The 24,036-nt window shown below is 58.0% G+C and overlaps 1 protein-coding gene across 1 annotated transcript; it reads left to right on the top strand.

Moving 5' to 3' along the window:
- Nucleotides 1-1,618: 1,618 nt before the first annotated feature.
- On the top strand, nucleotides 1,619-23,235 carry LOC309600189 (dynactin subunit 2-like; the record flags this gene model as incomplete). The annotated part of the gene is made up of 20 exons (XM_082332271.1): nucleotides 1,619-2,032; nucleotides 3,343-3,403; nucleotides 5,689-5,726; nucleotides 7,401-7,469; nucleotides 8,205-8,301; nucleotides 8,420-8,481; nucleotides 9,368-9,466; nucleotides 9,547-9,707; nucleotides 9,819-9,966; nucleotides 10,048-10,113; nucleotides 10,192-10,230; nucleotides 10,355-10,432; nucleotides 10,577-10,648; nucleotides 10,767-10,869; nucleotides 10,983-11,074; nucleotides 11,176-11,258; nucleotides 13,439-13,503; nucleotides 13,607-13,755; nucleotides 15,767-15,904; nucleotides 23,122-23,235. 20 exons carry the CDS (start codon nucleotides 1,619-1,621, stop codon nucleotides 23,233-23,235), a joined length of 2,148 nt encoding a protein of 715 aa, XP_082188397.1.
- Nucleotides 23,236-24,036: the final 801 nt, after the last annotated feature.

Genomic DNA, 24,036 nt, shown 5'->3' on the forward strand with positions numbered 1-24,036 from the left:
GGTGGATAACCCTCCCCAATCCCCCCCAGCCCCCTCGTTGAGCTGATGCGCTGACTCCAGTCACTGGGTGGGAAAGCTGGGACCCGCAGGGGGAAGGTCGCCCCGTTGCCCCCCCGTGGGGCAGGGCTGTGCGTGTGTGGGGGGACGGGGATGACCCCGAGTGGGTGGGGACAGGGAGGGACCCTGGGAGGGGGCTGGGGGGACATGTGGGGGCAGGGAGGTTCCCGGGGAGATGGGGGACAGGCTGGGAGTTGAAAGTGGGAGGGGGTACGTGGCACTGCAGGTCAGGGAGATTGGGGGGCCCTGGGGAGGGGGCAGAGGGGCCCTGGGCAGGTTGGGGGGTCCCTGGGGAGGAAGGGGGCCCCCACCTGCCCTGACCGTGGGGACCCCCCCAGGACGAGTGCTCCCACCCCCGGGCTGTGCCGAGCCCCTCCCGGCTCCCTGCCCCTCCGCGCGGGGACGCGCCGGGCTGCACCGCCCGGCCTGGGCTCCCCCGCGGGTCCTGGCGCGGAGCCCCCGGCAATCGCGCCGGTGCCGGAGCACTTACAGGGGCAGGGGGTTACAGTTCCCACTCGCTCCCCCTTTAACCCCCCGGTACGGCCGGGCCGAAGATTACCGGAGGCTGAATGCCAACACCGGCCCCCTAACAGCCGCCATTCAAGAGCAAGCACACCCTATTATGGCAACTATTGGCGTTAAAGACGCGTTCTTTATGGTCCCCCTGCAGCCGCAGGACCAGGACCGCTTCGCCTTCACTGGGGGGGGGGGGCAACAGCACACCTTTACACGGCTCCCTCGGGGATACGAGCACACACACACACACACCCCCTTTAGCCCCCCACGCTCCAGCGCAGGAACTGGAAACAGTCCCTATAGGACCGGGGCGAAGATTTACCCCTGCACAGGCGAGGTGCTTGTGGGGGGGACTCAGGCAGAGGAAGTCAGGGAGACGCAGCGGGATATTCTTGCCCATTTAGAAAGCCTAGGATTGACGATTCCGCCCGAAAAGATACAGGCCCCTTCCAGTGAAGTCAAATTTTTAGGGATCCGGTGGAGGGGGGGGAATGACTTGTATTCCCCCCGATACTTTATCTTCTCTCGATTGAATCAAAGTGCCGGAATCAAAGAAGGACCCACAACATGCATTAGGACTCCTCGTGTTTTGCAGGAAACATATCCCTGATTTCTCAGTTATCGCGAGACCCCTACATGATTTACTACGGAAAAGGGCCCAACGGGAGCGGACCCCGGTCCACGATGAGGCGCTACGACTGTTGGTGTTCGAGGCAAATGCATACCAAGCCCTGGGACCCAGTCCAAATCGAATGGGGGTTTGCCCGGACCGGGCTCTCGATTCATTTGTGGCAAAAGGGACCAGAGGGGCCCATTCGGCCATCGGGTGCCACTCGCGCCGTTTTACAGCTGCTGAGAAAAGACAGGCAACCTGGGAGAAGGGCTGCTTCGTAGTCAGCCTAGCTTTGAGAGAAGCTGAACGAACTCTCGACCAACCACCTATGATTCTTCGGGGCCCATTTCAAGTAATTAAAACAGTCCCAGCGGGAACCCCGCCCCCGACGGGGTGGCTCAGAGAGCCTCTGTGCGAAAGCGGTACGCGCAGATGGAAAACCATGGCGAAATCTTTCCCGTGTCCGAAGGAGCTATCGAGGTGCTAACCGCACAAGATGAGGTAGACTTGAACAAGGAGGCCCCTCAACTTTCCCCGGTAACACAGAGAGCTCCCCCGTTTTCCAAACAGATGCACAATGTCTGGTTCACAGACGCCTCGTCAAAACGGGAGGGGAAAGTCTGGAAATATCGAGCGGTGGCCCTCCAAGGAGGGACCAGGGAACAGATTATCACCGAAGGGGAGGGTAGCGCGCAAGTGGGGGAACTAACTGCGGTGGGGAGCGCATTTCAACACGAGGCCCAAGCTCCTTCCCCCGGGCACATCTATACTGACTCCTACGCAGTATTCAAAGGTTGCACGGAGCGGTTACCTTTCTGGGAACAGAAGGAATGGGAGGCCAATGGGGTACCGATACGGCAAAAGGAAAAACGGCAAGACATTCTTGCAATTGCTAGACATAGGGAATTTGCGGTAGGGTGGGTAGCCTCCCACCATAGAAGCGACGCTCCGACGAGCCGACGGAACACTGAGGTAGGCAAATTAGCTCGTTTAGCTCCCCTACAGAACACCCACATAAGGGAAGACTGGGAACATTTATTAGAATGGTTACATGGAAAGCGGAAACGTTCAGGGATCAGGGAACTATTTCGAGAAGCGCGAGCTCGAGGGTGGCCAGTCACTAGAGAAGAGCGTAAAACATGTCTATCTTCTGGTGAACAATGCCGCGGCCGCTTAGACAGGCACCCGCTGGAAGACGACCCCCTACACTGGAGAGAGGGAAAGGGTTTGTGGGAGGCCTGGCAGGTGGATGGCATCGGCCCGGCCCGCAAATCAGAAGGGAAGTGCTATGCATTAGCAGGGGGCGAACTGGTATCTGGCCTAGCACAGGCTACAGCCTGCGCTAAGGCAGCAGGGGAGAATACGGTGAAGGCCCTGCAAGAATGGACTGGGACCTTCCCTAAACCGCAGTCGATTCAGTCCGACAGTGGGACGCACTTCACAGCCAAGACGGTCCAGGAACGGGCAGCTCGGGAGGGGGTTTCAGGGGTGTTCCACACCCCATACTACCCGCAAGCAAATGGGATCGTGGAGAGAACAGACGGCTTGCTGAAGCGCTTCCTGAAAGCACACAAACCGGGGTGGGCTGAGCGGGTGGGAGATGCAATGACTAGCGTCAATAGCCGTCGGGGAACAAACGGATGCCCAAAGATGACGGCCCACAAGCCCCGACGATCGTGCCCACCTCACCTGGCCCTGACCGCTCCAACAACCCATCCCGTTTCCCCGGACAACCCATCGTAGTTGAACTCCCCACTGTGGGAGCAGTGCCATTAACATTAGATGCCCCGGTGAATAAATACACGTGGAGGGCAAGAGACGCTTGCCGAAAGATCCACAACATTCACGCTATAATGGATTGTTCCTTCCTTCTGCCCCGAGAAGCGAGTTTGCTTCTACTTTTGTTTTTCAGGAGGGAGCAGCCCATCCGGACACACACCACCCGAAGAAAGCTAGACAAACGCCGATTGCCGCTTGATCAGGACGCGCATGTTATTTGTGGTTATACTAGTTTGGGGATGCACCTATAAAAGCGGCGGAGGGCTAATTCCTTCACCCTCCCCCGACCCGTTTGATCCCTTTAAGGACAATGAATTGGTATTATTAGCCAAAGCTGTAAGCCGAGCTTTGAATTTAAGTCATTGCTGGGTTTGCAGGGGACCTCCGGGGCCGTCAAGTCGGCCGTGGACGTCCACACCCCTCACCCCAGCCCAAATTGTGAGTCGTTATAGCGAGACGACAAATAGCGAGACCACGAATGATAGCGGAACGTGGCCGGTTCAATTTCCCGCCGTGGGGCAATATTGCTTGAATCGTGCTCAGAAGGGAGGGGTCTATGTGGGAGAGACACTTAGGAACAAGTTGGCCAATGCAAATAGGGGTATCTCCATATGGGCATGGCTTGATAACGCCGGAGGCAGGCGAGGGTTCAGAGGGTACTGGGTAAATAAAAACAAAACGTCCATTCTCCAGCCATCTAGGGACCACAGTTACAAGCAAACCTGCGAATGGAAAAACAACTCCGGGGCCTGGTATTGCACCGGCCGGACAAACAAGAACCCAACCGTCTTTTTTAGCCCCGTGGGCAACGATAACACAACGTATTCCCAGTTCCCCGAGGATGCAGCGGGGCCATTCGCCAACGGGGCCAGAGCTAAAAGGGGCCATTATTGGATTTGTGGACATAGCGCCTACAAACAACTGCCAGCGCATTGGTCAGGGGTCTGTTAGGTAGGAATTACCCGGCCTTTATTCTTCCTTCTTCCAGAAACGGGGGGCTCTCAACTGGGGAGAAGATTGTACGATCATCTGGAAGACGGAAAGACTCCCTGCAGCAAGCGAGCTGTTGAGGTGAACGTAGGCGGAACGCAAAAATGGGGGGAAAATGAGTGGCCTCCTGAAAGAATAATCCAACATTGCAGGCCTGCCACCTGGAACCCCAATGAACCGCCGTCAGGGGCGAGGGAACCAATCTAGAATTTGAAGCGTATAATCCCATCACAACCATTTTAGAAATTATTAGCAATAAAACCGCCAACGCTGCAGATCTTTTAACTCAACAGTCTCAACAAACGCGCATGGCAATCCTTCAGCACCGCACGGTTTCAGATTATGTACTGGCCGCAGAGGGAGGGGTATGTGGGAAATTAAAGGTCTCTAATTGTTGTTTAGAAGTAAGACGATGGAGGCGAGGTAGTCCTCCAATTAACCAAAGACATTAGGAAAATAGCCCCCGTCCCCGTCCAGGCCTGAAGGGTTGGAATGGCGATCTGTGGTCCTGGCGGCCGCGGGCGCCCTGGGTGAAACCATTGCCGTTGTATTTGTTATGTGCGTTTACCACTTTCATGTTTTTAGCCTGTGTAATCCCCTGCTTTGTTCAGCTAACACGACACATGGTATCTGGTAGGCGGTTCGTACCTACCACCTCACCCGACGGCGTAAAGCGAATCCGTGCCGCTCGCCAGGTGGAACCCACCACAATCACCATTGTTTAGACCTCCTTAAAAAAGGAAATGACGTGTTCCTCCCCAGGTCGTACCCACCGGTCGTTCTAGACTTGTTAGCACGGTGAACAGCCTCGCTCAAGGGGCTTCTCAGGGTTGTTCTATGAAGTGAACTACTGTTAAGCTTAGAAAGGTTAAGGAAAACGAGTGCTTACATCGGACAGCGTTCCCGTGGCTGTGTCTGCCACTGAGCACTCCCTTACCGTGTCCCGTGTCACCTTTCTCCTCCACCCCTCCCCTCCGTCTCTGCTTCTGTCTCCATCTCTGCTCCGTTCTCTCTCTCCCTCTCTCCCCCTTCCCACCTCCCCTGCCCCTGGGAAAACGGCAAGGTCGAGCCACGGGCTGCTGTCGAGGGCTGCTACGGAACCAGAATCGCCTCGACGTTGCCGTTCTACCGCCATCTTCTGGCTTCGCCACCCAGCCCCCGACGACCGCGGCACAGGGCGCCTGCGCAGAGCCCAGGGCGCGAAAAGCAGAAGCACGACCCGCCCGTCCGCGGACACCTTCTGCGCATGGGCGCGGCCCTAGAAAAGGCCGGCGCGCGGCGGTTGGGGGGCTTCTCCTCCTGCGTCGGGCCGTGGTGCTGCGGGCAGAGCGGCTGGAGCGGCTGGGCGTTTGACCGACGGGCGTCGCCGGCCTCGGAGTGCCGGTAGCTGGTTCCCCCGCGCGGCCCTCTTCTCACCTGCCTGAGGGCGCTCGCCCGCTCTCTTGCTCTTTTTCCCTCTCGCCCTTTTCTCCCCCTCCCCCCCCTTTTTCCCGCCGCCTCCCTCCCCGGTCCTCACCCCGTTGTTGACGGGAATAGAGTCAAAGGGTTGTACGGCATTTGACCCTAACCCGTGTCTTCACCTCCTCCTTGAGATCGTGTGGAAACCTCCCCCGACGTTGGATCGCGACAGCGACCCCCGTCCGCTGCCGCTGCCGCCCCCCCCGTCCGCTGCCGCCCCCCCCCCCCCCGCCGTCCGCTGCCGCCGCCCCGCCCCGTCCGCTGCCGCCCCCGAGCTACGGCCAACCCCAAGTATGCCGGCCTGCCAGGCATCGTGAGTGCTGGAGCGGGCCGGGGGGGGGCCTGGGGGGGGGGGGTGAGGAGATTTGGGGGGGATGTGGGGGAGAATGAGGGGCTGTGGGGGTGTGTGGGGGCTCTGGGGGTGTGTGAGGGGACTACAGGGGTCTGGGGGTGAAGGAGGGGATCGGGGGGTGTGGGGGGGTGCGAGGGAGTCGTGGGGGCTCTGGGGGGGTGTGAGGGGTCTGCAGGGGTTTGGGGGGACTGGGGGGCCTGAGGAGATTTGGGGGATCTGGGGGTGAATGAGGGGATGGGGCGGGTGTGTGTGGGTGTGAGAGCGTCGGGGGGGCTCTGGGGGGTGTGAGGCGACTGCAGGGGTCTGGGGGATGAGGGGGCCTGAGGAGATTTGGGGGGATCTGGGGGAGAATGAGGGGATCGGGGGGTGTGGGGGGGGGCTCTGGGGGGGTGTGAGGGGACTGAAGGGTCTGGGGGTGAAGGAGGGGATCGGGGGCGTGCAAGGGGGTCGGGGGGTCTCTTGGGGGGTGTGAGGGGACTGGAGGGGTCTGTGGGGATGAGGGGGCCTGAGGACATTTGGGGGGATCTGGGGGAGAATGAGGGGATCGAGGGGTGGGGGGAGGGCTCTGGGGGTGTGTGAGGTGACTGAAGGGGTGTGGGGGTGAAGGAGGGGATTGGGGGCTGTGGGGGGGTGCGAGGGGGTCGAAGGGGCTCTGGGGGGGGTGTGAGGCGAGTGAAGGGGTCTGGGGATATCAGGGGTCCTGAGGAGATTTGGGGGGATCTGGGGGAGAATGAGGGGATTGGGGGGTGTGGGGGGTGCTCTGGGGGTGTGTGAGGTGACTGAAGGGGTCTGGGGGTGAATGAGGGGATTGGGGGGATGCAAGGGAGTCGGGGGGGGGGAGGGGACTGGAGAGGTCTGAGGGGATGAGGGGGCCTGAGGAGATTTAGAGGGATCTGGGGGAGAATGAGGGGATCGAGGGGTGGGGGGGGGGGAGGTGTTTGGGGGGGCTCCGGGAGGTGTGAGGTGACTGGAGGGGTCTGGGGGTGGATGAGGGGATGGGGCGGGTTGCTGGGCCCGGGTTTAACAAGGCTCAGGGCTGGGTCCTGCGCTCGGGTGCAGGGAAGAGCGGCTGGGAAACAGAAGAGGCCCCGGGGGTGGTGGAGAGCGGGTGGGTGGGAGCCGGCAGGGTGCCCAGGTGGCCAAGAGGACCAGCGGCATCCTGGCTTGTATCAAGACCAGTGTGGCCAGCAGGCCTGGGGCAGGGATCGTCCCCCTGTACTGGGCACTGGGGAGGCCGCCCCTCGAATCCCATGCTTGGTGCTGGGCCCCTGGCCACAAGAAGGACACGGAGGGGCCGGAGCATGGCCAGGGCAGGGCAGCGAGGCTGGGGCAGGGGCTGGAGCCCGAGGGTGGTGAGGGGCAGCTGGGGGAGCTGGGGGGGCTCAGCCTGGAGAGGAGGAGGCTGAGGGGAGCCCTCATCGCTCCCCCAGCCCCCGAAAGGAGGCTGGAGCCAGGCGGGGTCGGGCTCTTCTGCCCAGGAACAAGCTCTGGGACGAGGGGGAACGGCCTGGAGCTGCGCCAGGGCAGGTTTGGGTTGGATATGGGGAAAAACCTCCTCCCCCAAAGGGCTGTCAGGCATGGATAATAAATAGCCAAAGAGAGCTGAGGTTTCACCAGAGCCCATTTATGCCGCAGGCCTGGGATGAACCTGAGGTCTATGAGACCAGCGACGTGCCCAAGGATGACCAGGTGGAATTTGAGGTGGTAAGTCCTTGCCGGGCCGTGCCGCAGGGTGGGGGCGAGCGAGTGTGCCCGTGCCCCCATCCCGCAGCCGTCCGGCGCAGCGGGACCGGCACTGCGGCAGGGAAGCAGCTCCCGTCCCCGCACGCGCCCCTGCAGTGCCACATCCCCCCCAGTGCCGTGTGCCAGCGAGGCGCCACCCCCATCTCTCAGCCTGCCAGTGCTTTGGGGGGCCAAGAAGCGAGGGCAGGGCGCAGCCTCCACCCCACGCAGGGTGGGCGTCCCCATCCCCGGCATCCGCATCCCACATAACGCGTCCGAGGGTGGCAGAAGGGAGCAGGGCTGGCCAGCTCCCCGTCCCCGTCGGCTTTGCCCAGGCAGCACCTGGCGGGCAGCAGACGAGGGATGAGGGGCCCGTTGAGGGGGGGTTTGCCCCCGTAAAAGAGCTCTGAATGGCAGCGAGAGGCCGTTGCGCCCAGGCTGTGGTCCAATGTCCCCGCACTGGGCCCTGGGGACGTGCCGCGTCCTGGCCAGGCCCTGCTGCCCTGGCCAGAGCCTTTGCTGGGTTCCATCCCTGCGTGCCAGTGCCTGGGGCTGTGCCCCTACCCTGGGGAGGAGGGGGCTGCCTTCCCCCCCCCGGTACCGTCCATCCTTTCCCCAGCACCGGCCCCAGATGTCCGCCGGCGGTGCAGGGAGGCAGCAGCTCTGCCGGCAAACCCTGGCGGCTGCCTCGTCCCTAACGCCGAGCGTTGTGTGCAGGAGGAGCTCACCAGCACCAGCGTGGAGCACATCATCATCAACCCCAACGCCGCTTACGAGAAGTTCAGGGACAAGCGCCTGGACACCAAGGGAGTGGGTGAGGCAGGGGGTCGGGGAAGGGTGGGCTGTGGGGACCCTGGGTGAGCGAGCGGAGCCCAGGGAGGGCACAGCCGCCCTGGGTGTTTTGGAGTGACACCCTGCTCCTCCTCTTGCAGATTTCTCTGACAGCATCAGCAAGACCAGGACGACGGATTACGAGTCCGGGGAGTATGAAATTGTGAGTCCAGAGCGCGTGGGGATGTGAGCCACCCCAGTGCACGGTCCCTCGTCCCCACTCCCCCCACAGAGACGTCCCTGCCCGGGGCCACAAATCCCACAGAATTGGAGAAGGGTGGAGGTGGGAAGGGACCTCTGGAGGTCATCTGCTCCAAGCTCAAGCAGGAGCAGCTAGAGCTGGTTGCCCAAGACCATGTCCAGATGGCTTCTGAGTATCTCCAAGGCTGGAGACTCCACCATCTCTCTGGGCAACCTGTGCCAGCGCTGGCTGTCCTTCGCAGTAAAAACGTGTTTCCTGATGTTGCGGGGGAACCTCCTGCGCTTCAGTTTGTGCCCGTGGCCTCTGGTGCTGGCACTGGGCACCGCTGAGAAGAGCCGGGCTCCGTCCTCTCGGCGCCCTCCCTTCAGGTGTTGCTAAGATCCCCCCGAGCCTTCTCTTCTCCGGGCTGAGCAGTCCCAGCTCGCTCAGCCGCTCCTCACAGGAGAGGTCATGGAACCATAGAGTCAGAGAATGTCCTGAGCTGGAAGGGACCCACAAGGCTCATTGAGTCCAACTCCTGTCCCTGCGTAGGACACCCCCAAAATTCACCCCATGTGTCTGAGGGCGTTGTCCAAATGCTTCTTCAATATCGTCAGGCTCGGTGCCGTGACTCCCTCCCGGGGGAGCTTGTTCCAGTGAACCTTTTCCTCCTGTCCAACCTCAGCCTCCCCTGGCAGATCTTCCTGCCCTTCCCTCGGGCCCTATCCTGGGTCGCCAGGGAGAAGAGATCAGCGCCTGCCCCTCCTCTTCCCTTGTGAGGAAGCTGCAGTGTCCCAGCCAACCCTCCCACCCTGGGTGGGTGGTGTCGCGGGCCCCCGCATGACTCCCCCCGTTCCTCTCTCTGCAGCTTGGTGAGGGTCTTGGTGCCAAAGAGACGCCCCAGCAGCGGTACCAGCGGCTGCAGCATGAGGTGCAGGAGCTGGTTCGGGAGGTGGAGCAGATCCAGGTGAGCATCACCGCTGCCCTAGGGAGCGTTGGGGAGGCTGTCCCAGGGGGGTGACACGGCCACCTTTCCTCTCTCCGCAGAGCACGGTGAAGGAGGCGGCGGCGGAGGAGGAGCTGACGCCCATGGCCTTGGCCAGGCAGGTCGAGGGCCTGAAGCAGCAGGTGGTCTGCAGCCACCTGGAGAAGCTGCTGGGCCCTGCCGCAGCCATTGACTTTGCCGACCCCGAGGGCGCCCTGGCCAAGTGAGTGGGGTCCCGGGATCCTGGGGCCGCAGCTCCGGGAGTGGTGGGAGGATGGCAGCGTCCCCGTGGGGTGGTGCTGTGGCCCCGTGCCCACCTTTTCCCTCCGCCCAGGCGCCTGCTGCAGCAGCTGGAGGTGGCGAAGTGCAGCAAGGTGGCACCAGGGAAGAGCCCCGCCAAAGCCTTGGCGCCCACCGCAGGCACCGTCACCTTTGAGCTATACTGGAGGCCAGAGCAGGAGCAGTTTGCCCAGAGTGTGAAGGTGAGCGTGGGGAGGGGGGGACAGCGTGCCTGACCCCAAAATGGGGTGTCCTGTCGTCTCACGCCCCTTCTCTCCCCCCAGATGGCGGAACTGGAGAAGCGGGTGGCGCAGCTGGAGGCGACGGTGCGCTGCGAGCCCGACAGCCAGGTGAGGGGCCAGGAGCTCCTGCCCTGCCCCCCTCCTGCCCCCCATCCTGCCCCACTGACACAATTTCCTTCCCCACAGAACCCGCTGTTGGTGGGGCTGAAGGGCACCAGCCTCATGGTGAGTCAGGCGGGGGGGTGGGGGCGTGCAGGCTCCCTTTCCCCCCACCCCGTGCCCACAGCACTTGTGGGGGGCAGCGCCAGGGTGCTGCCATGTCCCCCCTCACCCTGCTCTCCGTCCCCAGGAGACCGTGCTGGTGCTGCAGGCCAAGGTCAATAGCCTGGACGTGGCCGTGCTGGACCAAGTGGAGGCCCGGCTGCAGGTGAGGGGGGAGGCGGAAGGAGGGGACGGCACGGTGGGTGTCACGGGGCCATGGGAGAGCCACAGGACGGCGCTGGCTGAGGCCGTAAAATCGGGGGTGGGCACTGCCAGATTTGGGGTCTCGCATCTGCTCCCCCTTCCCCAGAGCGTCCTTAGGAGGTTGGATGAAATCGCCAAGCACGAGGACACTCTGCAAGACACCGACAGCCAGAGCAAGGTAAGAGGTGGTGGGGAGGGTCCCCCAGAAGCACTCCCAGCATGGCGGGGGATCTACGGAGCCCCCCCTCCAGGCTGTGCTGCCCTCCCCCCATTTTTTGCCCCTCTCCACCTCCCAGATCCACCAGATCTATGAGATGATGCAGCGCTGGGACCCCGTGGCCAGCGCCCTGCCTGATGTGGTGCAGAGGCTGGTGACCCTCAGGGACCTGCACGAGCAAGGTGAGGGGCTGGAGGGGATGTTGGGGACAGTGGCACGGTTGGACCAGGAGCATCTCGGGGCCGGGGGGGGGGCACTGCTCCCCCCCAGCACTGAGCTTTCTCCTCCCTGCCAGCCACACGGTTCGGGCCGGTCCTCGAGCGCTTGGAGACCACGCAGCAGGAGATCGTTGGTGCTCTTGAGGCCAACGCCGTGCTGCTGGCGGAGGTGGGTCCCCGCAAGAGCTGCTGGGGTGGAGCAGGGTCCCCATCCTAGCCCCCCTGTTCACCCCCTTCCGTGCTCACCCCCATCCCTGCTCACCCCCCCAGGTCCAGATGATAATGAAGGAAAATTTGGCCATCATCAAGAAAAAATTTGTGGAAACAAATGCTCGCATGAAGCAGCTGCAGCAGTGAGAGCACCCTGGAGACCCCTCCGTGCCACCCCCAGGTCCTGCGACCCCCTGGGAATCTCCCCCCCACCCCAGGTCCCAGCCCCAGTTTATATATACCCTAAATGATTCCATAATTCGGCATCTCCTTCAGGCTGCGGGGCAGGAGTGGGGCCCGGTTGTGGGGTTTTAAATGCGTCTTTGAATGGTGGATAACCCCGACAATCTCCCCCAGCCCCCTCGATGCGCTGACTCCAGTCGCTCGGTGGGAAAGCTGGGACCCGCAGGTAGAAGGTCGCCCATTGCCCCCCCCGTGGGGCAGGGCTGTGCGGAAGGGGGGTTATGGGGATGACTGCGAGCGGGTGGGGACAGGGAGGGACCCTGGGAGGGGGCTGGGGGGACATGTGGGGGCAGGGAGGTTCCCAGGGAGATGGGGGACACGCTGGGAGTTGAAAGTGGAAGGGGGTACGTGGCACTGCAGGTCAGGGAGATTGGGGGGCCCTGGGCAGGTTGGGGGGGGGGTCCCTGGGAAGGAAGAGGGCCCCCAGCTGCCCTGGCTGTGGGGACCCCCCCAGGAGGAGAGCGTGGTGGAAGACTTTAGGGGGGGTGAGGGCCGTCGGGACCCTGAGGTGGCTGTGCCAGCTGTTCCCAGTGTCTCCCCAGCACCCGCCATGCTGAGGGGATGTGGGGGGGTGACCCTGGGGCTGAGGGGGGGCTCACGATGGGGGGGGGGAATCCTGGGGTCAGGGAGGGACCCTGGGAGGGGCTTGGGGGGGGACATTTGGGGGTGGGGGTGTTTCTCAGGAGGTAGGGGACCCCATGTGGGGGTTGAGACTGGGGGGGATGACCCCGGGGAGGTGGGGGCACCCTGGGAGGTGGGGGTTACTGCGGGGAGGAGGGATCCCACCCCTCCCACCTGCCTCGATGCCCTTGGGGGTGCTGGTGGGGGGGGGCACTGACGGGGGGGGTTAGTGGGTGGGGGGCTCCATGACTGCTGCCAGCTGGCAGCGGTGACGGGGGGGGCAGGGACAGAGCCCCCCCACCCCCACGGTGTATTGGGGGGGGCCCCACTGGGCGCCCCTCGTCCCCCTCATCATCAGCTGCATGACAGCTTGGGCAGAGAGCGGCCATGGTGAGGGCCGGGCCAGGGGGGCGTGGGGACATTGGTGGGGCCATGGCATGGGCCAGGGCAGCCCGAGGGGGTGGGACCCTTCTGGGACAGCATGTGGGGCTGTGGTCGCGTGGGTGAAGGCTCCTTGTGTGTCCTGCACACTTGCATGCCCCAGGATAGGCCCTGAGGTGGGGGGATACGGGGGTCCTGTGTGCCCCCAGTGTGGGGAGGGGGAGGCTGGAGCCGTGGTCCCCCCAGCCGGGGCTCGCTGCCCTGGGTGCTCCCACCCCCGGGCTGTGCCGATACCCCCCAGGCTCCTTGCCCCTCCGGGCGGGGACGCGCCGGGCTGCACCGCCCGGCCTGGGCTCCCCCGCGGGTCCTGGCTCCGTCCCCACAGCACCCTCGGCTGCCCCTGGGGCTCCCCAAGCCGGGAGGGGACCCTGCCCCGAGGGGGGTGTCGGGGTGTCCCTACTGCTGCCCTGGGGACAGGGAGCGCCCCTCGCCGGGAGCATGGCTGGGAACATGTCATGGCGGCGTGTGGCGATGGCGGGGCAGCCCCCGCTCTCGCCGTGGCCCGGGTGCGACTGGCAGTGGCTGCCAAGGGGGAAACGCTTCCTGGGCAGGGGCTGGCGGCGGGGCGAGGAGAGCCCACGGTCGTGCAAGGGCTGGTGGAGAAAAGGGGGGGGTTCCCCTTTCTGTGGGGGCTGGGGGTGCTCCCGAAGTGGGGGGGGTGATTGGCAGCCCTGTGGGGAGGGGGCTGAAGTTGTCCCTGTCCCAGTGCAGGCCTTGGGTGGAGGGGACTGGGAATGGTGGGGACTGGGAATGGTGGGGACTGGGAAGAACCCTGGGGAGCCCCAGCTCCTGGCTCTGGGGCAGCGGGGGGGGGGTGGGGGCTGCCCCCAGCCGATCCCGATCCCCCCCGTGCCCCCACGGCGCGAGTGCATCTCCATCCACGTGGGCCAAGCGGGCGTGCAGATCGGCCAGGCCTGCTGGGAGCCGTACTGCCTGGAGCACGGCATCCAGCCCGACAGGCAGATGCCCAGCACCAAGAGCATCGGCGGGGGGGTCACTCCTTCAACACCTTCTTCAGCGAGACGGGGGCTGGCAAGCACGTGCCCCGGGCCGTCTTCGTGGACCTGGAGCCCACAGTGATCGGTGAGCGTGGGGGGCCGTGGGGGCCGCGAGGCACCCGGTGATAACGGTGTGCCCGGTGTTAACGGGTGCTGGGTGCTAAAGGGCAGGCGGGCTCTCCTCGCAGACGAGGCACACGCAGGGACGTACCGGTGGCTTTTCCACCCCGAGCAGCTGATCATGGGCAAGGAGGACGTGGCCAACAACTATGCCCGTGGGCACTACGCCATTAGGAAGGAGATCACCGACCTGGTCCTCAACCGCATCTGCCAGCTGGTGGCTACGAACCCTGGGGGGGGGCGCCGGTGGCACCGCAGCCAGTGGGGAAAGGGGAACCCTGCGGTGGGACCTGGGCGCCAACGAGGAGGCGGGCTGTGCCTCCAGGGTCCGGGTGCGTTTTATGGTTCTTGTCACCCTGGCACCCTGCACCAGGTCTGGGTCTGGATCCCGTGAGTGGAGATCAGGATCAGCCCCTTCCCCTACCTGTGGGCTCAACCCCCTTCCTCAGGTCCCTGCAAACCCACCGCAGCTGCAAGCCCAGGACGCGCACCCCAAGGGCGGAGTGCGCCTGGGGGCGAGATGGGGCTCGGGGGGAGGCCAGCTCACTTCTCATTTCTCGGAAAAACATTCTTTCATCCCTTTTTTTAGGGTCATGTGAGGTTTCGCCTTGACCTGGACTCTGATCCTTCTTGACCAACTGCTTACGAGCAGTTTTGCTGAGTGTTTACCCCGTGCTGGGGCAGCTCGTGCCCTGGGAGGGGAGTGCGGGCGCCCGGCAGACCTCGATGGCTGCCAGCCTCCTGCCCAGGCAGTGCCCCTGGGACGACGGCTCTGGGTGCACTAACACACTCCCGTAAAGCACCGCAGGTTTCTTCTTCCCCAGAGCAGCCCGCGTGGGTTGTGCTGGGCGCGGGTGCTGCAAGGGTCGGCTCCTGTAGCAGGAAGGAGCTGAGCGTCCTCCAGTCCCTGCGGGAAGGGGCCCCTTTGGCTGAGGGCTGGCCGTGCTGATGCAGAGGGCACTGTGGTGAAGAGGAGCTCCTGGCCAAAGCCAGACACGGCAAGGAAGGAGGCAGAGCCTGGAGCAGGGACAGGAACCTGGGAGGAGGAGGGAGGCGTTGCCCGAGCAGCCAGGGATGTGGTTAGGAAAGCCAAAGGCCAGCTGGAACTCAACCTGGCCAGGGATCTCCAAGGCAACAAGAAGGCTTCTGTCAGCACCCAGGTGACACAAGGACTGCGAGGGGCAAAGGGGGGCCCGCTGCTGAACGAGGCGTGGGACCTGGGTGCACAGCACGTGGGAAAGGCTGCGGCACTGAAGGCCGCCTTTGCCTCCATCTCTACGGGCCCCAGCAGCCTTCAGGAATCCCAGGTCACAGAGGCCGGGGAAAGGCTGGAGCAAGGCAGACGTAGCCTTGGCGGAAGAGGATCGGGGCAGGGAATGCTTAAGGAAACCAGACCTACAGAAGTGCCTGGGCACAGAGGGGATGCACGTGCGAGGGCTGTGGGATCTGGCTGATGGGAGAAGCGCAAGCCAAGGCCCTGCTGCCGCCCTGCTCCTCCCCAGCGATCACCCCCTTCCCAGAAAGCCCATGGGACGGCCACGGGCAGGGGGTGTCCCTGCAGGAATTCTGGCACTGGAAGAATTGCCAGGAGAAACCGACTGGAATCCTTTCGGTTTGATGTTGTCAGGAAGGTGGCAGCGTTGCCCTGTCTGAGTCCTCTGGGCTTCATTAGGTGGTGGGGAGGGGTGTGCATGCAGAAGAGGTCAGCACATCCCCGAAACCCGTCTGGCACAAACATGTTTGAGGTTTAATATTCTTTTCTCAAGTTCTGCAATTCTAATTTTAAAAAAAAAAATTGCAACAAAGAGAAAAATCCACGCCTGGAGTGGGATTTTGCTCCTGTCTTTGTGATTCCTGCCGATTACAACCCCAACAGCCCCACGCAACACGATGGCCAAGGGCCCGGCTCGGCTGGGAGCAGTCGGCTACAAATATTTGGCTGCAAAGTAAGAGGAACACCAGTTATTTCTCATCCCAAAAGAGAGGAGGGCCATGGGATGGCACTTAGTTCCCCTTCGAAAATATAGAGGAGGATGTTGGGGGGATTTATTTCCGCCCCCCAAAAATGCCAGAGGGCCACGGGGGGGGGGGGTATTTCCCCCCCAAACCCATCGCTGCTTCTCTCTTTGGAGCGAGGTGCCTTCCACTCCTCCGCGACACCACTCTTGCTCTTGGACCGCTTGCTGTGCTAACAGACTTTGCTGCCTGAGCTCCGACTCCTGCTGCAGCCATCAGGGGTGGGAGAGAACCGCAAGGGCCCTGTTCGGCGCCTACCCGATGGTGGCAACCACCACTCCCCGTTCCCAACCCCCCGTTCCCGCCCCCCGGCCATGGCCAACCCCAAGTACGGCGACCTGCCGGGCATCGTGAGTGCTGGAGCGGGCCGGGGGGGCCGGGGAGGCGTGAGGGGGTCGTGGGGAAGTGAGGGGGTCGGGGGGGGTCTTGGGGAGATTGAGGGGGAGTGAGGGGAGCAGGGGGCCGGGGGGGGTCTGATGGGGTCAGGGGGGTCTGAGGGGGCCGGGGGGCTCTGGGTGAGTAAATGGGGCATTTGGGGGGCTGGGAGTGTGCGGGGAATGGGAGGTGTTGGAGGGGGCTCCTGGGGGGTGGGAGGGGGGATGTGAGGAGGCTGGGGCTGTCAGTGGGGTGTTGGGGAGCTGGGGGTCCTGGGGAGTGTCTGAGGGGGGAAGAGGCGTCGGTGGGGGGGGTCGGGAGCCGCCGGGGGACTTGGGCCGTGTCGTGGTGAAACCCCAGCCGGCAACTGAGCACCAGGCAGCCGCTCGCTCCCTCCCCCGCGGTGGGACGGGGGAGAGAATCGGAAGGGCAAACGGGGAAAGCTCGTGGCTTGAGATAAGAACGGTTCAATAACTAAAGTGAAGGAAAAATAGAACAGGAGTAATAGTAAGAACAACAGTAATAATAAACGCAAGTAATAAAAGTGCAATAGTAATGCAAAGGCAGCGACGCAGTGTGCAATCGCACACCACCCGCCGACCAGTGCCCAGCACGTCCCCCAAGCAGCGATCGTTGCCCGCCCCCCCCCCCCGGCCAAGGCCCCCGCTCACATACTGAGCGTGACGTCACGTGGTACGGAATAGCCCCTTGGCCAGTCGGGGTCAGCTGGCCTGGCTGTGCCCCCTCCCAGCTTCTTGTGTCCCCGGCAGAGCAGGGGAAGCTGGAAAGCCCTGTACCAGTGTGAGCGCCACTTAGCAACTACTTAGCAAGAACAAAACATCAGTGTGTCGTCGACATTGTTCTCATCCTAAACGCAAAGCGCAGCCCCAGAGCGGCTACCCAGAAGAAAATTAACTCTATCCCAGCCGAAAGCAGGACAGGGCGACTGTGGGAATGAGGGTGCCTGTCGGGGCCCGGGGCACCTGGAGGTGTCGGGGGGAGGGGGGCGTAAGTGGGGGGTGTGGGGAGATGGGGGTGCCCAGAGGGGATGTGGAGGCTTTGGGGAGGTGGGGGGGCAGGCGGCTGCCCTGGGTGTATCTAACATCTTCTCAAAATATTTGTTAGATTCAAGTTTTCATCGAAAACCATTCCCCTAAGCGATAGCATTCGGAGTCTAGTGTAGTCTCTGTGATAAATTTGTAAATGTTTGTTCATTGCCTAAATTGGGGAAGATTGCCGGGGGGGGGGGGCAAGGTTTCACGATAACCAGAGTGGAGACACGGGGGATAGACAAACAAACCATGCCAACTTCCTGATAAGTATAAGGTCATATAATCCTTTGAGGGACTCGACCCACCGTAAAACATCCCGCTTCACAGCTCATGCTGTGTCTTAAGCCAGATAAGAAGGTATGCAGAAGTCAAAAGATCAAGGAAAATTACAGCCCTCCTCTTCGCAACCACCAGGAGACTCGAGACGACCCCCTAGCAACAGCCCACGCATGCGCAAGATGGACCAGGATGTGCCAATGTGTCTCGGAACCTGCGGTTTATAAAAACAGGACTCACTGTGAGAAGTGCGCGCGCCTAGGTGGAGTTGTGACTCCGCGGCCGCCCAGCGTTGTTTTGCTTGTGGCTGCTTACTTAATTCAATAAACTGCTTCTTTTGTTTAACCAACTCTCTATTTCAATTTAAGCGAGAGTAACATATAACAAATTTGGTGCCGTGACTCGGATGAAGGCAATTGAATTGAAAAGCTCTCCGGGGGAGGCGCCCCGCCGAGTTCGGCGGCCCTTGTTGGGAGTTATTTTCTCTCAAGCCCTTCACCGACGAACCCTAAATTAGTCACAAGCAAATAAAGCCGGCAACCCCGTAATTTTTGTGCACGAAGACCAAATGAAGACTCAGGATTGAGTAAGTATAGGCTGGTGTTCCATTCGGTTGGGGTTGGGTATCCCGGAGCATAATGTGTGAGACGTCTGCTAGGACGAAGCGAGTGCGGACCCCTCGGTAGTGCGGTTCCCACATCCCGCGAGGGACTGGGCCACGAAAAGGGGGAAGCGTGTGTGTGAGTGTGTGAAGGTGCTCCAGAAGATGGGACAGAAGAAAAGTAAGCCTTCTAGTTCCATGGGTGGGGGAGTTAGTGGTGGGGGCCTGCCTCCCATTCCCCCGGATAGTCCATTAGGATTGATGATTAAATATTGGGACGATTCCCCTTCTAGGCGGGGAAAGAGTAAAGTTAAAATGATTCACTACTGCATTGAGGTTTGGGGTAATAAACCTATAAAGGGAGATAGTGTTTTATGGCCCCCATTTGGTTCATTTGAAGATTGGATCTGTCAGGCTCTAAACATCTATGTAAACTCGAAGGAGCCTTTCAGTTTAGAAGAAAGCGAGTACGCACATCTTTGGATAAAATCGGAAACAAGGACTCGCTTGTACCCGCTAAAAGAAAAAGGAGGGCGAGGGAGGAAGAAATGAGATCTAGAGGTCCCAACATCACCACCTCCCTATATGCCTCCCCCCATACCTACCGCCCCCGCCGAACCTCCGTCTTCGGAGGATTCGGATGATGAAACAAGCATGAGGAGGCCGGTGACTAGGAGTCAGACCAGAGCGCAGGGATTAAATCCTGAGGGAGGATTATACCCTCTGCGGGAAATAGCTATGGGGGGACCCCAACCAGGGATGGGATATGTAGCCGTCCCTATTAATTCTGGGGACGTAAGAGATTTTAAGAAGGAAATGGGGAGTTTATTAGAAGATCCATTGGGAGTAGCAGAGCGGGTGGACCAGTTTCTAGGTCCTAATATTTATACTTGGGAGGAGTTGCAGTCCATCTTAGGGATCCTGTTTACATCAGAGGAGAGAGGGATGATTAGACGGGCTGGCATGCGTATCTGGGACCAACAGCACCAACAGGGTCCAGTAGCAGATGTTAAGTGGCCAATGCAGCCGCCCAATTGGAATAACCAAGATCCTATTCATCGCGGCCACATGCAAGACCTAAGAACTATTATCATTCAGGGAATTAGGGAGTCGGTTCCCAGAGGGCAGAATATCAATAAGGTCTTTAATGAGCAACAAAGACGGGAGGAGACTCCGACTGGAGTGGTTAGAGAGGCTGCAAAAGAGCCTGCAGCTGTATAGCGGTTTAGATCCAGGGACCCCGGTGGGGGAAGCCCTACTTAAGACCCAGTTTGTGGCAAAATCCTGGACCGATATTAGAAAGAAATTGGAAAAAATAGAAGATTGGCAAGATAAAGGTTTAGATGAACTCCTGAGGGAGGCGCAGAAGGTGTATGTTAGGAGAGAAGACGAAAAAGAAAGGAAACAAGTACGGATGATGGTGGCAGCTGTACAGGAAGGACAGAGAAGCAATGAACAAAGGAGGAAGCCTGGGAGGTTTGAGAGAGGAGAAGGAAGAGATGGACAGGGAAGAAGGGATGTGACCTGTTTTTATTGTAACAAAAAAGGTCACATGAAGAGAGAGTGCCGACAGAGAAAGGAGGATGAAAAGATGTTTAAATATGAATAGGGGTGTCAGGGGCTCTATTTGCTGGGGACCTGAGGGAAAAATGAGCCCTTGATAAAATTAAAAGTGGGTCCTCAGCGTGAGGAATTGGAGTTCCTCATAGATACAGGGGCTGAAAGATCTACAGTCCAAACCTTGCCTTTAGGGTGCAAAGCCTCGACAGAAAAAGTACAAGTGGTTGGGGCAAAAGGAGAACCATTTGGGGTCTCCGTTATAAAAGAAGTGTTTATAGAATCAGACTCTAAAGTGGGCGTCGGGTCTTTACTTTTGGTGCCTGAGGCCGAGTATAATTTGTTAGGTAGAGATTTGATAATAGAATTAGGCATAAGTTTAGAAGTGATAGACAAAAGGTTACAAATCAAATTATGTCCTCTCAGAATGGAGGACGAACAAAGTATAAATCCAGAAGTGTGGTACACCCCAGAAAGTGTGGGAAAATTGGATATCAAACCCTTTAAGGTAACTATAAACAACCCGGATGTACCTACAAGAATTAAACAGTATCCCCTGTCCGAAGAGGGCAGAAGGGGATTGAAACCTGAAATTCAGAGGTTACTACAACAGGGGCTGTTAGAACCTTGCATGTCCCCTTTTAACACCCCGATATTACCAGTAAAGAAAAAGGATGGTAAATATTGATTAGTGCATGATCTAAGGGAGATCAATAAAAGAACTGTGACCCGATTCCCAGTAGTGGCAAATCCACATACTCTACTAAATCAGTTGCACCCGGATGACCAGTGGTATAGTGTGATAGATTTAAAGGACGCATTTTGGGCATGTCCTTTAGATGAAAACAGTAGAGATTATTTTGCCTTTGAATGGGAGGACCCTGATACCCATCGAAAACAGCAATTACGATGGTCTGTCCTACCTCAAGGATTTACAGAATCCCCAAATTTATTTGGACAGGCCCTGGAACAGATCCTGCAAAATTATGATAAAATACCGGGAGTGACGCTGGTACAGTATGTGGATGACCTGTTAATAGCTGGAAAAGATGAAAACACTGTAAGGCAGGCTAGCATCCAGCTGTTAAACTTTCTTAGTTTACAAGGATTAAAAGTATCAAAATCAAAATTGCAATTTGTAGAAAATGAGGTAAAATATTTGGGCCACCGATTAAGTAGGGGAACTAAGAGATTGGATCCGGAAAGGATTAGTGGTATACTAGCCCTAAAAGCCCCAACAACAAAAAGGCAGGTACGGCAATTATTAGGACTAACCGGGTATTGTAGACAGTGGATAGAAGATTACAGTGGAAAGGTTAAATTCCTCTATAATAAATTAAACAGAGAAGGATTACTTAAGTGGACAAAGGAAGACGAGGAGCAATTAGAGAAACTAAAAGAGGAGTTAATGCATCCTCCAGTATTAAGCTTCCCGGATTTGAAAAAGCCATTCTTTTTGTTTGTAAATAGTACAGAGTGTGCTGCTTATGGAGTGCTTGCTCAAGAATGGGCAGGAAGCAAGAAGCCAGTTGCTTATTTATCTAAGCTACTTGATCCAGTTAGCAGGGGCTGGCCGAATTGTTTGCAAGTAGTAGTGGCAGCCGCTTTGCTAGTAGAAGAAGCACAGAAAATTACCTTTGGGGAAGAGATTAAAGTGATATCCCCACATAATATACGGGGAGTCCTACAATAGAAAGCAGAAAAATGGATTACTGATGCTAGATTATTGAAATATGAAGGAATTTTAATCTCCTCCCCAAAATTGTCATTAGAAACAACTTCTCTGCAGAATCCTGCTCAGTTTCTCTACGGGGAACCAGATGAGCCTTTAACACATGATTGCCTCCGGAATATAGAGGAGCAAACAAAGTTAAGACCTGACTTAGAGGAAACGGAGTTACCAACAGGGGAACAGATATATGTGGACGGTTCCTCACGAGTAGTGGAAGGGAAGCGAAAGTCAGGTTATGCCTTAGTAAATGGAAAGACCCTGGAAGTAATCGAGTCCGGACCTTTGAGTCCTAATTGGTCTGCTCAGGCTTGTGAGTTATACGCAATACTGCAGGCCTTAAAATTATTGAAAAATAAGAGTGGCACAATATATACAGATTCAAAATATGCTTTTGGGGTAGTACATACATTTGGTAAAATATGGGAAGAACGAGGACTTATTAATTCGCAAGGAAAGGGACTAATACACCAAGAGCTAATTACTCAAGTATTACAGGCCATAAGGGGGCCAAAAGAAATTGCTGTAGTACATGTAAAAGGACACCAGCGAGGCCTAACTCCTCAGATTAGGGGAAACAATTTGGCAGATCAAGAAGCAAAAAGGGCGGCACTAATGTGTATAAGGATCATAGAAAAACGAGAAGACTGCCCAGACTGTGGGAAGGACTTAAGGGAATTTCCATGCTATGACTGCTACAAGGACTTTGGTTGGGATGCAATCCAGTGTCGATGCCCAACCTACGAGGAGGAAGAAAAGAAGTATACACACTGCTACCTTCATGGGCAAATATATGCTTTGTACAGCTTCACAGTACAAGAAAAAGATAAAATGGTACAAATGGGTATAAAAGAAACTGATAAAGGGAAATGGATACTACCTGATGGGCGGGAAATACTCCCGAAGGCTGTAGCTCTGGGGGTGCTACGGAGGTTTCATGAGAACACGCACTGGGGAACTCAGGCATTGGTAGATCAATTTGCCACAAAATACATGTGTGTTGGAATTTATAATATAGCCAAGAGAATTGTGAATGACTGTATAACTTGCCGAAAGGTAAATGCTCAGCATATTAGGAAAAGGGTATTGGGAGGTCGAGAATTGGCCCATCGACCTTTTGCTAAGATCCAATTGGATTTCACAGAACTCCCAAAAACAGGTCGGTACAAATACATTCTTGTAATTGTAGACCACCTTACACATTTTGTTGAAGCATTTCCTACGGCAAGGGCCACAGCTCAAACCGTGGTAAAGATATTACTTGAAAATATAATCCCTAGGTATGGAATCATAGAAGCAATTGATTCAGATCGAGGCCCCCATTTCGTGTCCAAAGTATCTCAGGAAACCATGAAGGCTCTGGGAGTGAGTTGGGAATACCATACTCCGTGGCATCCCCAAAGCTCAGGGAAAGTAGAACGAATGAATGGTGAAATCAAAAAACAATTAACAAAACTCATGCTGGAGACTAAAGCTTCCTGGGTGAAATGCTTGCCGCTTGCGTTACTAAATATACGAACGCAGCCACGCACCGATGTGGGGCTCTCCCCTTTTGAGATGCTTTATGGAATGCCATACGACTTAGAGATGCCTCTTGAGCACCCTCAGCTACAAGATACACAATTACAGCCCTACCTGACACAACTAATGAACCGTCGTAGAGAGCTACAAAAAAGGGGTTTAGTTGTTCAGCGTCCCCCATTAGATATAGCTATACACCAGGTACGGCCTGGGGATAAAGTGCTAATTAAAACATGGAAGGAAACCTCACTAACACCTCGGTGGGAAGGTCCCTATGTTGTTTTGCTTACCACAGAAACCGCTGTTCGAACTGCAGAGAGGGGGTGGACTCACGCCAGTCGTGTGAAAGGACCGATTCTGGGGAAGGAGTGGAAAGCAGTCTCGGGCCCTGACGACCTGAAGCTGATGCTTAAAAGGACTTGATAAGTATCACCCTCCCCGACCCGTGTATTGTAGTCAAAGAAAGGGACAGAGACCATAAAGGCCCCGAATAAGCCTCCCCTGAAGAACGCTGCTGCTGCCGAGAAGAATCGATACCTCGTAGTCCGCTGCAACCGGAATGACGAGTGAGGCAGAGGAGCACTAACAGTGGGGAGAAGATAAGGAGGCCAAGTAAAATGAGCTCCGGCCCTCTCCTACGATATGTGGGAATTAGTATCATTATCATGGTCAGCTATGGTGCCATTCACGAACATCACCCCCATCAACCCTTTAGATAGAGCTTAATTAGATGGGAGGACCAACAAACTGTACAGCAAATAATAACTACAGGGGCCCCCAGTTTCCGCACTACCCCATGTAACCTTACAACTTGGTCCACGACATGGTGTCCAAATAACCAAACAGGATTATATTTTTGCCCGAGTTCTAACCCTGGGAAGGGGTATTGCAATTACCCGAACAAGTACTACTGTGCATATTGGGGTTGTGAGACTATTGCTACAGACTGGGAGCTTGGGGCGGGTCGCGATAAGTACCTGCAAGTAGGGTACGGGCCAAAGGGGTGCCAACGGTTAGGTAGCACTATACAACTAAGTTATAGGTCATCACCGAATTATGCAGGGACCTGTAAGGTATTATATCTAAATGTAACTAAGTCAGAAGATATCAGCTGGTTAATAGGAAAAAATGTGGGGCGTGAGATTCTACTCAGAGGGAACTGATAAGGGAGGGCTTATACTAATAAGGAAGGAGGAACTGAAAACTCCTCAATCAGTGGGACCAAATGGAGCACTGTCAGAGGGGGTTCGGGAAGTCCCCAAGGTGACACAGCTTACAAAGAATCCTGGGGCAACATCTCCTAACAATTCAACAGAAGCAATTCCTACCGAAGCACTGCCTACCACGGCAAAGGAAGAAATGACCATTCCT

The sequence above is a fragment of the Platalea leucorodia genome (genome assembly GCF_965183815.1).
Source record: "Platalea leucorodia genome assembly, chromosome: 23".
Classification (NCBI taxonomy): Eukaryota; Metazoa; Chordata; class Aves; order Pelecaniformes; family Threskiornithidae; genus Platalea; species Platalea leucorodia.